Source organism: Lycorma delicatula, chromosome 3, assembly GCF_047948215.1.
Source record: "Lycorma delicatula isolate Av1 chromosome 3, ASM4794821v1, whole genome shotgun sequence".
Taxonomy (NCBI): domain Eukaryota; kingdom Metazoa; phylum Arthropoda; class Insecta; order Hemiptera; family Fulgoridae; genus Lycorma; species Lycorma delicatula.
Genome location: NC_134457.1, coordinates 165,617,495 through 165,632,166, shown reverse-complemented (window position 1 = coordinate 165,632,166; position 14,672 = coordinate 165,617,495). Strand labels below are relative to the sequence as shown.

General features: G+C 30.8%; 1 protein-coding gene across 4 annotated transcripts in view; it reads right to left on the bottom strand.

The window, feature by feature from the left end:
- The window catches only part of LOC142322166 (solute carrier family 12 member 8), a 79,829-nt gene that overhangs the window by 15,703 nt on the left and 49,454 nt on the right, over positions 1 to 14,672 (bottom strand). For all 4 annotated transcript variants that reach the window (XM_075360931.1, XM_075360932.1, XM_075360929.1 and 1 more), the window contains exons 9-11: positions 5,846 to 6,045; positions 5,041 to 5,155; positions 4,353 to 4,484 (exon numbers count right to left, since the gene is read on the bottom strand). In XM_075360931.1, coding sequence (XP_075217046.1) covers positions 4,353 to 4,484; positions 5,041 to 5,155; positions 5,846 to 6,045 — 447 coding nt within the window. The remainder of the gene's footprint in view (positions 1 to 4,352; positions 4,485 to 5,040; positions 5,156 to 5,845; positions 6,046 to 14,672) is intronic.

Genomic DNA, 14,672 nt, shown 5'->3' with positions numbered 1-14,672 from the left:
ATTGACATCTGTCCAAATATCTTTTCTCAGTATTAAATTACTGTAAATTATTGATCATGTATGTTAACATTCCAAGTAATGTAGATAAATCTTATACAAATTTAGAAAACTTAAGTAAAGGAAGAAATTTTACTTCATTGCTGTAATTTTTTATTACAACAAATATTTTTTCATTCATTATGATAGAGTGATGATATTAAAATGGTTATTAATATGTTTCAAAAATAAAGAAAAATCACTAATAGGATTGTCAGAAAAAAGGGTGTACATTTAAATAAAACACAATTTTAAACTTAAAATTAAAACCATTTAGATAATATACATAGATTGCTAGACAAAAAAGAGAGAAAGAAGAAACACTATGCTCTCAGGGTATAAGGGCCATCACAGGTGATTGGTAGTCAAACATAATACAAATCTTTATTTCATCAAAAACTTACTACAAACAGATTAGAGGTTAGTAATTTGCTAAGATGAAGGTAAGCAACTATTGTTTCTTCTTTACTATTTTCCAAATCAGAAGCAATATACTTAATACTTAATCCATACCTCTTAATTTACCTCAATTTCTCAATCCATACCTCTTCCTGAGGTGGTCAAATGTATACTCTTCAAGTAGATGCTTAATAGTGAGTGATCTATCACATATATTGTTTAGTTGCCTAAAGTATAGACAGACCATTTCGTCTGGACCAAGTGCAGTATTGCCCATTTCCTCCAATGATTTCTTAAATTCATCTATTTTAAAAGATACATTGTACAGAAGATTCATTTCTGTTCCAAGTTGCAAGCAAGTTCTGTTTTTGATTTTTGAAACAGTAATCACAATTAGCCATTATAGTGACACCTTTAATTAATTGAATAATAATACAGCAATTTCATTTGGTGAATTATTAAACTGTCTTCAGATTGATGGCAAGATAAGGGGATAAAGTTTTATGGTCACAGATGGACTTCACTTTTTTCCAGACATCTGCTGCAATCGAATTTCTGTCTGGATGACAAGAATTGTTGCCAGAATCTTATTTTTTGAGTCTGTTACAAGTCTTTTTGCATGTGCCCAGTGTCTTTAAAGTAAATTAGATTTTCTAATGTTGGATAACTTTTGAGTGTTGTATGGTTTTTTTCCTTTTTATCGCTAAACTGATTTCATTATTACACCACGGAAATGGTAGTTTCCTGAGTTTCCTTCATATTCTGGGAATATATCCCAGTAACAAATAAGACATTAGTTATTACATCAATATAGTTTTGTGTCACCAGTGAAGCATCCAATCTGCCTCACTGAACAACCATTTTTTAGAAATGGGATATTTTTATTGGAGTATAAGTTGAAGTCTGGTGCAGAAAATGGTCACTTCTATGAAGTTCTTAATGTTAAATATACATAGGACAGCGATCCATCTGTGGCATTAGAATAAGTTCCTGAGCCATTATTTAATATAACTAAGTCAGAATCTAAAAGGAACTTTTCCAACTCTCTTCCCTGGGGATTTATTTGATGCAACCACTAAATAGGATTGTGCGCATTAATTATATGGATGGGGGAAGCAATTAACTGAAATTCAAAATAATCAAAAAAATTAACAATTAATTGAATTATGTCATCCTTCTTCTAATCAAAATTCAGCAGATAGTAATCTGTAACAGATGCTAAATTCTGATTGCAATCGCTTGCAGTTCTATATGTATTTCAACTGCTTCAGTGGTACCTCAAGTCAAAGTTAAAATTGCTATAAAAGTTCTAAATCTTATATCTGGCGGTAATGATAATAATTTACGTTGTGCTATAAAACTAATTTTGTTTTTAAAATGACATTTAAAAATTATATTTAATAACACAATTTATGTTAAATACTGAATTCTGAAAGCCTATTTTCTTTAGTTTTTGTGAGTAGTTACATATTCCACAACTTTTTCCCGTTTCTTCAGCTCTCTATCAAGGTATTCCAATCTCCTATCATTATTACTGAAACAATACTTTGTAACACTGAGAAAGAACATAATTTTTGGCAATAAACTCTATTTATTTTCAAGTATAACTTAAGTTTGAAGGTTGACTTTATTCTTATGTTATGATAAATATTAATAAGATAATTAAATTACATCCTAGCACCACAGCATAATTATTTATAAAATCTAATTAACATGTACTTACTGCTTTTTTATAATAATGATTGAAATGGTTAACATACCTCTCTATATTTTAATTTTTCAAGATACGTTTTTAATCAAACATATAATTTTACAAATTTTGATGAAACATTCTGTGAAAGCCTTAATGGGGGAAAAACTTGGCAAGTTGGTATCGTGAGGAAGAAGCCTTCATATAAAGAAAATTGATAATTACAAATAAGAAATTTTGACACCACTTTATGTAAATTTGGTGATGTCAGTAATAAAAAATGATAAACTACAGGTAACTGCTGTCATTTATAATGATTAACCAGAATTATAGTTAATGTAATATTAAAAAAACAGAAGTTAAAATTAAAGGAGTAACACTTTTTGAAGTATATTATTAATGAGTTACAATGAAATAATATAAAATCCTATTATTATTTTCACAATCTACGAGTATGTTAGCATAGCCTACAGCAAAATAATTTTTATTCTAAGAACTAAAGATAACTTTATTTCACTTTAAAGAAAAGATTTTTGAAATCACTAACAAATCATCACTTTTTATCATAAACTATAAATACAAGTAAAAGATCTTAAAAATTTTCTGCGAATTCTATTACCATAACAAATTTAAGATGATTTTCAGATGTACGAGGGTAAGTCAATTATTATCCGCAATTTAGTTATATTTTTGTTTATGTTGGTAGTACTGTTATGTTGTGTAGATGACGCATGCGTGGTTTAATTGTTGTTATGTCTGTGCAGGTTTGATGCTGCTAGGTTAGTTCCATTAACATTGCCCTGCTGTTAACCATGGCTGCTCCGCTTTCTGTTTGCACCAAAGAAGAGCAACGATCAATGATCCTTTTTTTGTGGAGTGTATCAGGACCGAAATTCATCGAAGACTTTCAGTACAGTACAGGAACAGTGTGTTGCCGCAATGGAGTGTCTACGAATGGATTGAAAAATTAAAAAATGGTTGTACAAGTGTTATGCATGACGAAGGAGCCAGAAGACCGTTTACCGCCACAAATGAGGAAAACATTGAGCGTGCACGTGACATGGTTTTCTTAGACAGACAAGTAACTATATTGATGAAGTGGCACATCATCTGCAAATTAGACACAGTTCTGCTACAAAATCATCCACAACAGACTTGGATTTCATAAAGACTGTGCAAAGATGGGTCCCAAAACAACTTACACAGTTGCATAAACAAACGCGCTTGGACATCTGCCAAAAACATTTGGATTGCTACGGTAACGAACGGGACATCTTTTTGCACAGAATCATCACTGGTGATGAAACATGGATCCATCATTACGAGCCGAAGAGTAAACCGCAGAGTATGGAATGGAAACATCCAAATTCACCTTGCAAAAAAAGTTCAAGACCCAACCGTCTGCAGGAAAACTGATGCTTATGGTTTTTTGGGACTCACAAGGCCCAGTACTGGAACATTATGAGGAAAGGGGCATGACAATAAACAGTACGCATTACAGTGAGATGCTTAGTGCCAAGCTGAAGTCTGCAATTAGAAGCAAACGCCAAGGACTGCTGTCGAAAGGTGTTGCGTTGTTGCACAACAATGCCCGTCCACATACTGCTGAAACGCTCCAGAAACTAAGTTTTGAAGTACTGGCTTATTCTCCGTATAGTCCTGACCTTGCCCCTTCTGACTACCACGTTTGGTCCACCCAAAGTGGCATTAAGGGGCTGTTAATTTACCTCGGACGAAACAGTGAAAGAAGCGGTGCATTCCTGGCTTGCAGTTCAACCGAAAACCTTCTTTTATGAGGGCATCAGGAAGCTTGTGCAACAATAGACCAAGTGCATAAAAATGCAAGGGGACAATGTTAAAAATGATGTACATGTAAGTTTCCTATTTGTAGTGCAATAAAATTAATAACTACATTATGGATAATAATTGACTTACTTTCGTATTATGGACCTCAGACAAATTTTTTTTTAATTTTATAAGAAAAATATAAAATATTAAAAACCTGTTCAAAACTTGAATTAAATTGAAAATGTAATGAATTTAGCAAAAAAAAAAAATCAATATGATTTCAAACAAGGTTTTTCTAGTAAACTCCCAGAACACTACAAAAAGATTAATTGAAAAACTAGTACTAAATTGACTGGATGATAAAATTCACTACATAAAATGTTGTAATTTCAATATCTATCAGATTTATAAAAACAGAAATAACCGAGAGAAAACTTACACCAAACAATGACAACCACCTATTGCATAAGCTGGAGTACCAATAACCTCTCTTGCTATGAACCATTCTACTAGCAGCTGTTGTAGAAGCATGAAGTATATCATCAGCTGTTGGTGTTCCATCACTTGCTATCTACAAATAATTAAAGAAACAATTCATTTACCATGATTTAATTTTAACATTTAATATGTTTGCTGTGTCAGATAAGGCAGAAATTACAAATAGAAACTCATACTTTTAGAATATAAAAACAAAGAAAGTTAAGAATTATCAAATGTGATTCAGCAGTATATACTATTACTAACTGATATCAAGACAAGCATGAAAAGTTGCAGAAAGTGTACAACTGTTGTGAAAAAACTGATTGCAAGGAATCCCTATTATACAAAACTATAATGTTATAGTACAGTTATTTTGTTTTGTAGAGAACTGCTGTTATACACTTTAAGAAGTGTAGGAAGAGTTAAAAAACAAAACATGATAATAACTAACATTTTTTTTTTACTGGTAATATTAAAATTATTCCTTGAATTAATAATGAACCATATTTTCATTTTTTTTATAGCTGAAAATTTTACATCAAAACTCTTTCATATGTACACAATTATGGAAAATCATTTTTTAATAACTTATATTTTTTTTAAATTTATTTATACAAACAATGAACTTAATTAAATATTTTACTTACAGAAGTATAAGTACGATGCTGGCTTCTTTCAGGAAACAAGGAATCTAAGTCATTACTCATGTCAGAGTGCTGTAAAGAAGGGGAAGATCCATAACTTCTACTACTTTGTGAAGTTCTGAAAAAAAAATTACAATAATTCTTTTTTTATTATAAACTCACTAAAAATTATAATGGCTTACATGAACTGAAACATATTTGCTTTATTTTTTAAGATAACTATAAAAAATAAAAACTTAATCTATGTTTGCAATTTAAATAACATTAATTACTTTACCATACATACTCCAGTCGGTAAAGAAAAGTGAAATTATACTAAGAACAGATAAAATAAAAATCATAATGCTATTTTAAAATAAATTATTCTTCAACAGTTCTCTATCAGCAATAACTTTCAAGAGTTACCAAAGTTAAGTTTGGTAATTTAATTTCTTTTTTTATCCTAACAGACTTAAAATTGGCTGATTTTAATAAACATAGCAAAATGCAGATGATTTTATTTCACTTACAACATAAATGCAGCAAATAATTATAGCTTGATTTGAAATATATTTTCAAACAATTCATCTTCTTGGTTAAATATATTTAGCATATAATAATGCACCATTGAGTCATAATAATATGAAAAAAAAAGAAAAGTAATAACGTGTGTAATTATATAAAAATTCTGCATAGGTGCTCCCAATTAGGTAACAAGAATTCAGAAGCATATAAATAATGCAGACTCAGGCGTACATGAAACAAAAACTATTTTTATTTAGAGTTGTTTATAAAATTAAATTAAAGTTAAATAAGTAAAGCTTTTTACCTGAATCGAAGCTCACGATGATGAAGTATATCGAATGTCTGAGCCAATGCAAAATATGAATAATCAAGAGCCGCGTACATCATAAGAAAGGGCATGGTAACAATTGGTGCAAGGGAATTAATATCACCTACCAAAAGGAAACTGAGAGTAACCAATGCAACAACAGCCATAGAATATACTGGAACCCTGTTGGGACCTCTCTGAAAAAAATCATATAAAGTATTAATTTATGATGACTTAATTTTTTTGAAACTTACAGAGTATGAAATACTGGAATAAAAAGGCTATTCAACAGATAAAACTAAAGGAAAGATTGCTGGAAAGTACTGACAGATTGCAGAAAACAAGTTCAGTTATAAATGAAGAGATTAAAATGAAGGAAATACTAAAAATGTAAAACACATTAATTTTAAAAGTTTTATGCCATTAGACATCTCATGATACTGATTATAACATGAAAACTCACATTATTTCCTGTTTCTAAATTTAATGGTACATTAAATGGAGATAAACACAGTACTCTGAACATTTTGATTATGTTTGTATCCACCAGGAGGTCCTACATTGAGCCAGCCAGGGAACTTCTTTTGTTGTCTTCCATCTTCTTCTTCTTCTTGGTTTTCTCCAGGTGGTGGTGAACGACAAATTGAAAATTCGCTCTTGTGTATGCTCTCTTATTGGAGCCTGCGAGTGGCAGGGCCACAGCGCCGCTATGGTGGGAGATCTGTACGATCAGCTATGTGGTGGGAGTGACACTTGGGCAAGCGCATACGTATACTGTACTCCCGCTGACATCTGAGCTGTTAGTATTGCGCTTGCCGATATTAAACTAGGCATATATGTGTCTCTACCCACCACGCTTCGCTGTGGCACATCGTGGTTGCATGGATGAGAAATAAAACAAAGCATACGTTTCATAGAAGTTTAATTTTGTAATACTTGTGGATATACAATATTTTTTGTTTTTTCACTGTCTGTGTAGATATAAAGGCTATCTGGTTTGCCAACTCGGGAACACGCAACATACAGTTGCCCATGTGAGAAGCAATCCGCATCTAAATCTAAACCACACAATTCTAAAGATTGACCTTGAGCTTTATTGATTGTGATTGGAAATGCCAATCGAATTGGGAATTGCAATATTTTAAATTAAAATGGTGTATCGGTCGGGATCATGGGTATTCGAGGAATGAGGACATCTTCACCATTGAAAGGCCCCGTTAAAATCGTTGCTTCCATTACGTTATTCATCAATTTCTTAACTGCAAGTCGCGTGCTGTTGCAGAATTTTGGCTGATTAATATTCCACAACAGGATAATTGTCATTTTTTGATCGAACCGTTGCTAGAATCTAATGAGGAATGCCCCTCCTGGCGCATCCAAGAAGAAGGTCCCCCCAACTCCGTCATTTATCATTTGCATTATGTGATCATAAATGCCTTTCTGTTCACGCGTTAATTTGGGAATGTTTGATTGGACATATGACTGAAGATCACCAATGTTGTAACTCTGTTCACGGCGTAAATCCACATCAAATGAGGCAATCGCAGCTCGGGTGGGTGTTGGCATTCCCAATTGACTAAGAACTTTATTTGCAATAGCTAAGCACTTGATAAATATCTTCAATATTTATCAATGCTTCGTTGTAAATGCCTTCTGTAAATTCCATGGTCATATTGGTATTTTCTAGGCGTACTCTATGCAAAATATCCTCAGCCATATGCGATCGATATCTTAACCATATCTCTGTGAGAGATGAAGGGAAGCAAGCGGTCAATATAATTGCGAATAATGCGCGAATTTGGTTTGGATGTGCAGTGTTGCACGCGCCATTAATACATATATCCCACTATTGTTAGTTTTCTAATAAATTCAGAGCTTGGTGAAAGGCGCAGTTCAATCACGAACGATCACACAAAAGTACCTCGATTAAAGTGAATATTTAATTCAGATTGTATAATAATCTGAATCAGATGCAAGTGGATCCGTTTTTTTTTTTTTTTGTTAATAAACAATGTAATTGGAAACAGGTATTGTTTCACATGTGACTGCGGTTGTCGTTAGCTAGTATGGCGAAATGCTTACAAAAGCAGAGTAATGTTTATAAATTACAGAATAATCAAACGGCGTTGATTTCAGATGTTAATAAACTGCTAACGTAAGTAGAAGTTGTGCTGCTTCAATGTACAACGTGATTCTCGAGTATGAATCTATTAATGAATTACGGTCTCCAAAGAAAACAAAACCCTGCAGGTCAATTGAGAAAAAGATGAGATTTTGATAAAAACACGATTCGTAAAAAATTTCAATTATTTAGAAATAGTTTAGCAGTGTATTATGTCCTTTGGAAGAGAATTCGGTTATTGTCTTCGACAACGCTTCTTATCATTAAACGAAAAGAATTCCAGCCGTGTTATAGAAAAACAATGATATCAAAATGTGGCTTAGTTCAAAAGGAATAATTTTTGAAGAGGTTTAAGTTAATGTTCAATCATTGCAAGGGGTTTCGCGTATTAAAAGTAATTATAGTCCGTATAAAATTGGTTTGACACACAACGCCATATTGGTAAGTCGTGTTTTTATTCGGCTCCTAACGAATATGTTTGCCGGTTTCCGTGGCAACGTCTCGGACTTTAATCCGGTGGTTCAGAGTTGGAATCCCGGTCAGGCATGGCATTTTCATACGCTATAAATCATTCATATCATCATCTGAAGCAATGCATAACGGTGGTTTCGGAGGTTAGAAAAAAACAAAAAACAAATACTTAGTTGTGTGTTTTCAGTGTTACTATTTGTGAATTTTGTTCTTTGCTTTTACATAGCAAAGAACGCTAAATGACCAAAAAACGATTGTTTGGTCATATATATGTAAAAAAATAACCTAACAAAGGATTTTTTTGTCATTATGTAGGGATATTATTTTCTGTGTATTCGGTTATTTCAACTTTTTTTGTTTGCATAGTCTTGAGTCTATCTGGGCTAAAAGAAAGTTGGATGTTTTAATTTATTTACTGTAAGTCATCCTTCTTGGTGGTTTTTCTTTTTGATTTTTTTTGTTTTTTTAAGATAAAATACAGATGTTTTAGCTGTTAAATATAATTCAAAGAAATGTGTTACTTAATCAGTTGTGATTTTGTTTACATTGGCAACGGCCATACGGGCTCTTTGTGATTGGTCGTTGTGTTTGACAGCGGCCATCTTGCATTGATCTGATTGGTTTTCCTTTGTTTTCATGTTCATCTGATTTATTAGCCTCTTATTTATTAAAAAACTGTACATATTAAAAATAGATGAAAACAATCTTTGATGCGGGTTATATATCGTGCTAAAATTCTTTTTATCATGTCTTTTTTTTTTTTTAATAAACTACAGATGTTTTAGCTGTTAAATATAATTCAAAGAAATTTGGTCGTTGTGTTTGACAGCGGCCATCTTGCATTGATCTGATTGGTTTTCCTTTGTTTACATTTCCAAATTAAAAATAGATAGATAGATTTATTAAAAATAGATGAAAACAATCTTTGATGCGGGTTATATATCGTGCTAAAATTTGAGTTCAATCAGTGCAGAACATTTGAGTTTTTGAAGCGTACACAAACGAACTTAACATTTTTATATATATAGATATATGTACCAATAAGTGAAAAGTTAACAATATATATATATACCAACCACTAATATGACAAGTATTTCAGGTGAACCAGTAACAGTAACAATGACAATAGCAGTACAGCAATTTTGTTGCAGTTCCAGTATTAGTTACAAGGTTTAATTCAATTATTATTTTTCTTTAATATTTGTGCTTATAACTTGCACTTTTTTTGATAAATTACATTCAAATCTTACTTTGAAATCATTCATAATAGTTTTAATAAAAAAAAAATTTTCAATACTATAAAATATTAAGGCTACAAAATAATACCTTAATGCATTTTATAGTACCGAGTTCATCTGAATTATACCGAGAGCTTAGTAATATTAATAATCTGTATATCAATGCACTGAAGGGATCACTTTTTTTAAATACGGATAGTAAGAATAAGCATGTGTTATTGAATAATTCTAAAGATTTTTGTACTGTTTGATAGAAAAAAATTTATGCAGTTATGGTTTTCTACTCTAACATAAATATAATTTTATTGTTTATATATTTATTTCAATTCAATTTCAGTATGTACCATTGAAAGTCATGTAGGTGCCATCTATATAATGAGAATGAGAGGTACTTATAGTGTGGTGTGCTACAGCTTGATGATAAATATTTATTTTCATAATAATTAAGGTAGCTAATAACCTACTATTCTGCCCAGGCCTTATCTTTATTAAAGAGAATACCTCATTAAAAAAAATAATCCTTTCTATTGAAAAATAATAAATTATGCATATTTAATATATATTTTAATTTGCGAGATTCCTCATTCTTAGTCATGACTGAATAATTCCATTACTGTTTAATAAAAATTTAAAAATAAAAATACTAAAATAACAAGAAAATTGCATAGTAATTTACACGAGTGCTGTTATTTATTGCAGTTTTTATAAGAATGTCTCTCTTAACACTGTCTGATGGTTTATCAAATTGAAATTACAGTATAATGAACCAGGTCAACGGGTTTCTTCCAATTAAGAAGAAGAAAAGAGAAAAAGAAAAATCTAGAAGGAACCAAAAGAGATTTTTTTCTTAGACTAACATGTCCATCTAACAACTTGTTCTTTGTAATGCAGACAAAGGGACCTCCAAAAGCTCTTGTTTGACCAGAATAAGAATTTATAGAAAAATATAAGGATGTGGATAATGAAAATTATTATGCTTCAAAAAATAAAGAGATGAGTTGGTACTGGTTCTGTAGATGAGGGGATATAAGTACTGTCACGGACCAGCAGAGAGGGTCAGTACTTTAGCGAGGCCATGTTCGGTGTAGTCATGATAACAAGCGATAACAGTCAGTAGTTCTGCAACATGATGTTAACAGTGATATCAGCAAGGGTGTGGTAACTACGAGTGAAGAGTACGTCATGAGTATACCAGTGTGGTCAGTGGGTAAATACAAGTTGTTCAGTGAGTTATGTGTAAACAGTAGTGAAAGTGACAATATTATATTCATTTATAAAGTGTGGGGTAGTTCTTTTATAAACAGTAAAAGTAATAATTGTTGCAAAAATTGAATTGCATGAACTTTAGACTTTTGTAGTGTTATTGTTAATGCAATATTAGGTTTTAGTGGTCATTACAACATTTTTAGTAAATTGGACTATATTTTGTTTTTTATAACTTACCTGTCATTAAACAAATCTTGTCCTTTTCATTTGAATTACTCTTTTGTATGTTATATATATATATATATATATATATATATATATATATATATATATACCGTAATTATTATTGTTTTTATTATTTATTTTGTGTATATGTCTGTAGGGCAGGATTTCTCAACCTTTCAGTATTTGCACCCAATTTTTAATCATAATTTTCATTGTGCCCCCCTCTCATACAATAATAATATTGTACTTTGAATATTTTGACACTAAAGCTACACTATGACCTTAATTACAAACCTTACAAATTACAAAGAATAAGTAAATTTATTGATATTTGACAACACTGATCCACTGCATTGACAAAACCAGAATCTATGCATCTCTATTGCTCTCTGTCTTAGATCCACCATATCGGACAATCTTCCAGTTTCGTGAGAAGTTCTAATTTGTCTTGAATATTCTGGAATGTCTGTGCAAATGTGTATAAATGCAGCACCTCCTTCAATTCCAGCCAGTCTCAATCGAGTCGATTCTTCTATTGTCGTCGAATCTATTGTGAATGTGTAAGTTGTAATTTGTGTGTTAACTGCAATACATGGTATTAAATATTCACAGCAATAGATTTATACAGAATCATGGATAAATTTTTAAGTGAGTGTAAGCAAGCATTAGATGATAGTGAAGCATCAACAAATGTACTGAGCATGTTTCGAAAATAAAATCAAGAAAATATTCTCAAGAATACTTAAATTTTGGGTTAACCAATACTGAAATAAATGAAAAAGAAAGGCTCCTGTGCATCATTTGCTCAAAACATTTGGCAGCAGACAGCATGAAACCTAATAAACTACATTTGGAAATGCTTAATAGTGAATACGTTAATATAATTTAAAAAAAAAAATTTATCTATAAATGAAAAAGCTTTATTTGCCACTAACAAAGTTTCATATAAAATAACCAGATGTAAAAATACTCACACCACTGCTGAAGAGCTTATTTTGCCAGCTATAACTGAGATTGTAGAAACTATGTTTGGAGATAATTTTGCCTAACAATTGCAGTTCATACTTCTATCAAATGATACTGTTGCCTGTTGAATTGGTGATATTGCTGAAGATGTACAGCTACAGCTTTTCAGGAAGTTGCATGACAAATTATTTTCAATTCAGCTTGAGGCAAAAGATAGCAATAAAGATGCTCATTATTGCCTATGTTCGATTTTGTGATGGTATGTCCGCATTAGAAGAACTACTTTTCAGCAAACCAATAGAACTCAAAGCAACAGCACTTGCATTATTATTTGCTACCTCAAATGATTTTATAAATGAGGCAAACGTAGAGAGGAAAACCTGCGTCAGAATATGCACCGATGGTGCTCGTTCAATGTCTAGAAGATTCCAAAGTATACAAGCACTAGTTTACTTACAATTTAACAAAAATCTTCACAGTGTGTCTGGACACATTGCATGATCCACAAAGTAGCTCTGGCTTCCAAAGAAATGAGTCCTGTTCTAAATATTGTGCTAACGACGGTTGTAACCATATTAAATTATATAAAAATGTGACCCCTACAATCAAAAATTTTTTCTGCACTTTGTAAAGACATGGGTACAGTACATTCAGCGTTACTATTTTATTGCGAGGCAAGATGGATATCATGTGGGAAATTTTTGCAACGAGTTTATTAATTAAGAGATGAAATCGCCATTTTTCTAGAAGAGGAAAACTGACTGGAAGCTAAGAAGTTTCAAAATGGTTTATTTGTGATGGAATTGAGCTACTTGGTTGACATATTCGAGAAATTAAACACCTTCAATCTTCAACTACAAGGAGCAAATACACATATGTTGTTTACAAATGACAAAGTTAATGCTTTTTGTAGAAAATTGTAATTGTGGAGCAGAAATTTAAAGCAAAAACCTAGAAATGTTTGGAAATGTGGATGAATGTGTTAAAACTTACAAGGCTGAAGAACAACATGTGAAAGTTGTTTCTGTAACCATTGAAAATCATTTAGCCATGCTGACAAAAAAAAAGTATTTTAAAAAGTATTTTCTTGCTGACAACAAAATGGTAGCAAGTTACAAGTGGGTTAGGGATCCATTTCAAAATACTTAAGCAATAAATCAGTCTTTGAATTTTGGGCAGGGGTGGATGATGAGTTTTCTGTGCTGAAAACAAGAGCATTTCATATAATATTACCATTTTCAACATCCTAAATCCCATTTTTAAAGTGGCTGTTTTGAAAACAAAACATAGATCTCAGCTAAATATAGAAAAAGAGACAGGCCCAAGGGAGTCATTAATAATTATTAAACTTGTTTTTAATTTAGTATTGATAAGTTAATTATTAATAAATACATTGTGCAGTACTGATACAATCCTATTGATAAGTGTATTATATCAGTGTAAATGTGCATTTTATTATTTATTATGTCAGAATGTATTTTGTTTTTCTTTCCTTTCAATAGATATGCTTATGCCCTCCATTTAGTGTTATCATGCCCTCCTCCTAGGTGGGAGTGCCCGACATATAGGAAAACACTGCTTTAAGGTAATGAATTGTACTTATACGAGATTTTTACGTTTATTAGTCCCTCAATATTCTTGTTGAACCATGAGCATGCATTTATTTATGTATGTAATATTTTTCTAATATATTTATTTTTGTTATCTTTATTAATTTCTAAATTTGTTTTAATATCAGAAACAAAATGTTTATTGTTTATTAGATGGTCTGCCATATTAAATAAACCTATTTTTTTTTTTTAATTTTTATAATGTACAAGAAGTCTGGTTTTAAAGGATCTATTTGTTTTTCCTATATAAATACCACCAAAATCATTACATTTAATTTTATAAATTCCACACAATTGTTTATTTTATTATTTTTGTTTTTTAAATACTCTATTATGTGGTTATTAAGTTTATATGCTGGTTAAATATTTCTTTATTGTAAGTTTTAGTAATGTTTTCAATGATATTATTAGTGTATAAATATTTTATGTATATGTTTTCACTCTTTTGAGTCCTATTATGTATTGACTGTACGGTAGATTTTGTTACTGAGTTTTGATTATAAATATTATTATTGTTCTTTATAAATATTATTAATTAAATTAGTATCATATCCATTTTTGACTGCTATATGTTCTATGATGTTTTTTCATTATTTAATTTTTCTTTGTTATTATGTATGCATTTTGATTACTTTATTAATCATATCTGCATAAGTGTTAATTTTATGAGACCAAGGGTGTTTTGATTTTCTTTAATGTTTGTATTATTAAAAGCATGTTTTCTAAATACTGATGTTTCAATTTGTTTGTGCTTGTTTATTTTGATATTCACATCTAAATAACTTAACATTCTATTATTATTATTTATTTCAAATGTGAATTTTTAATTTTCTATGTAAGAATTTAACTTGTTTAATATTATCAGATGTTTATTATTTGTCACTGGGTTATTTATAATGAGAATTATAAGTAACATACTGTTTCCATATTAAAACTTTATACGAGGTGCTACCCAAAAGTTCAGGGAATTTTACCATAAAAATAAA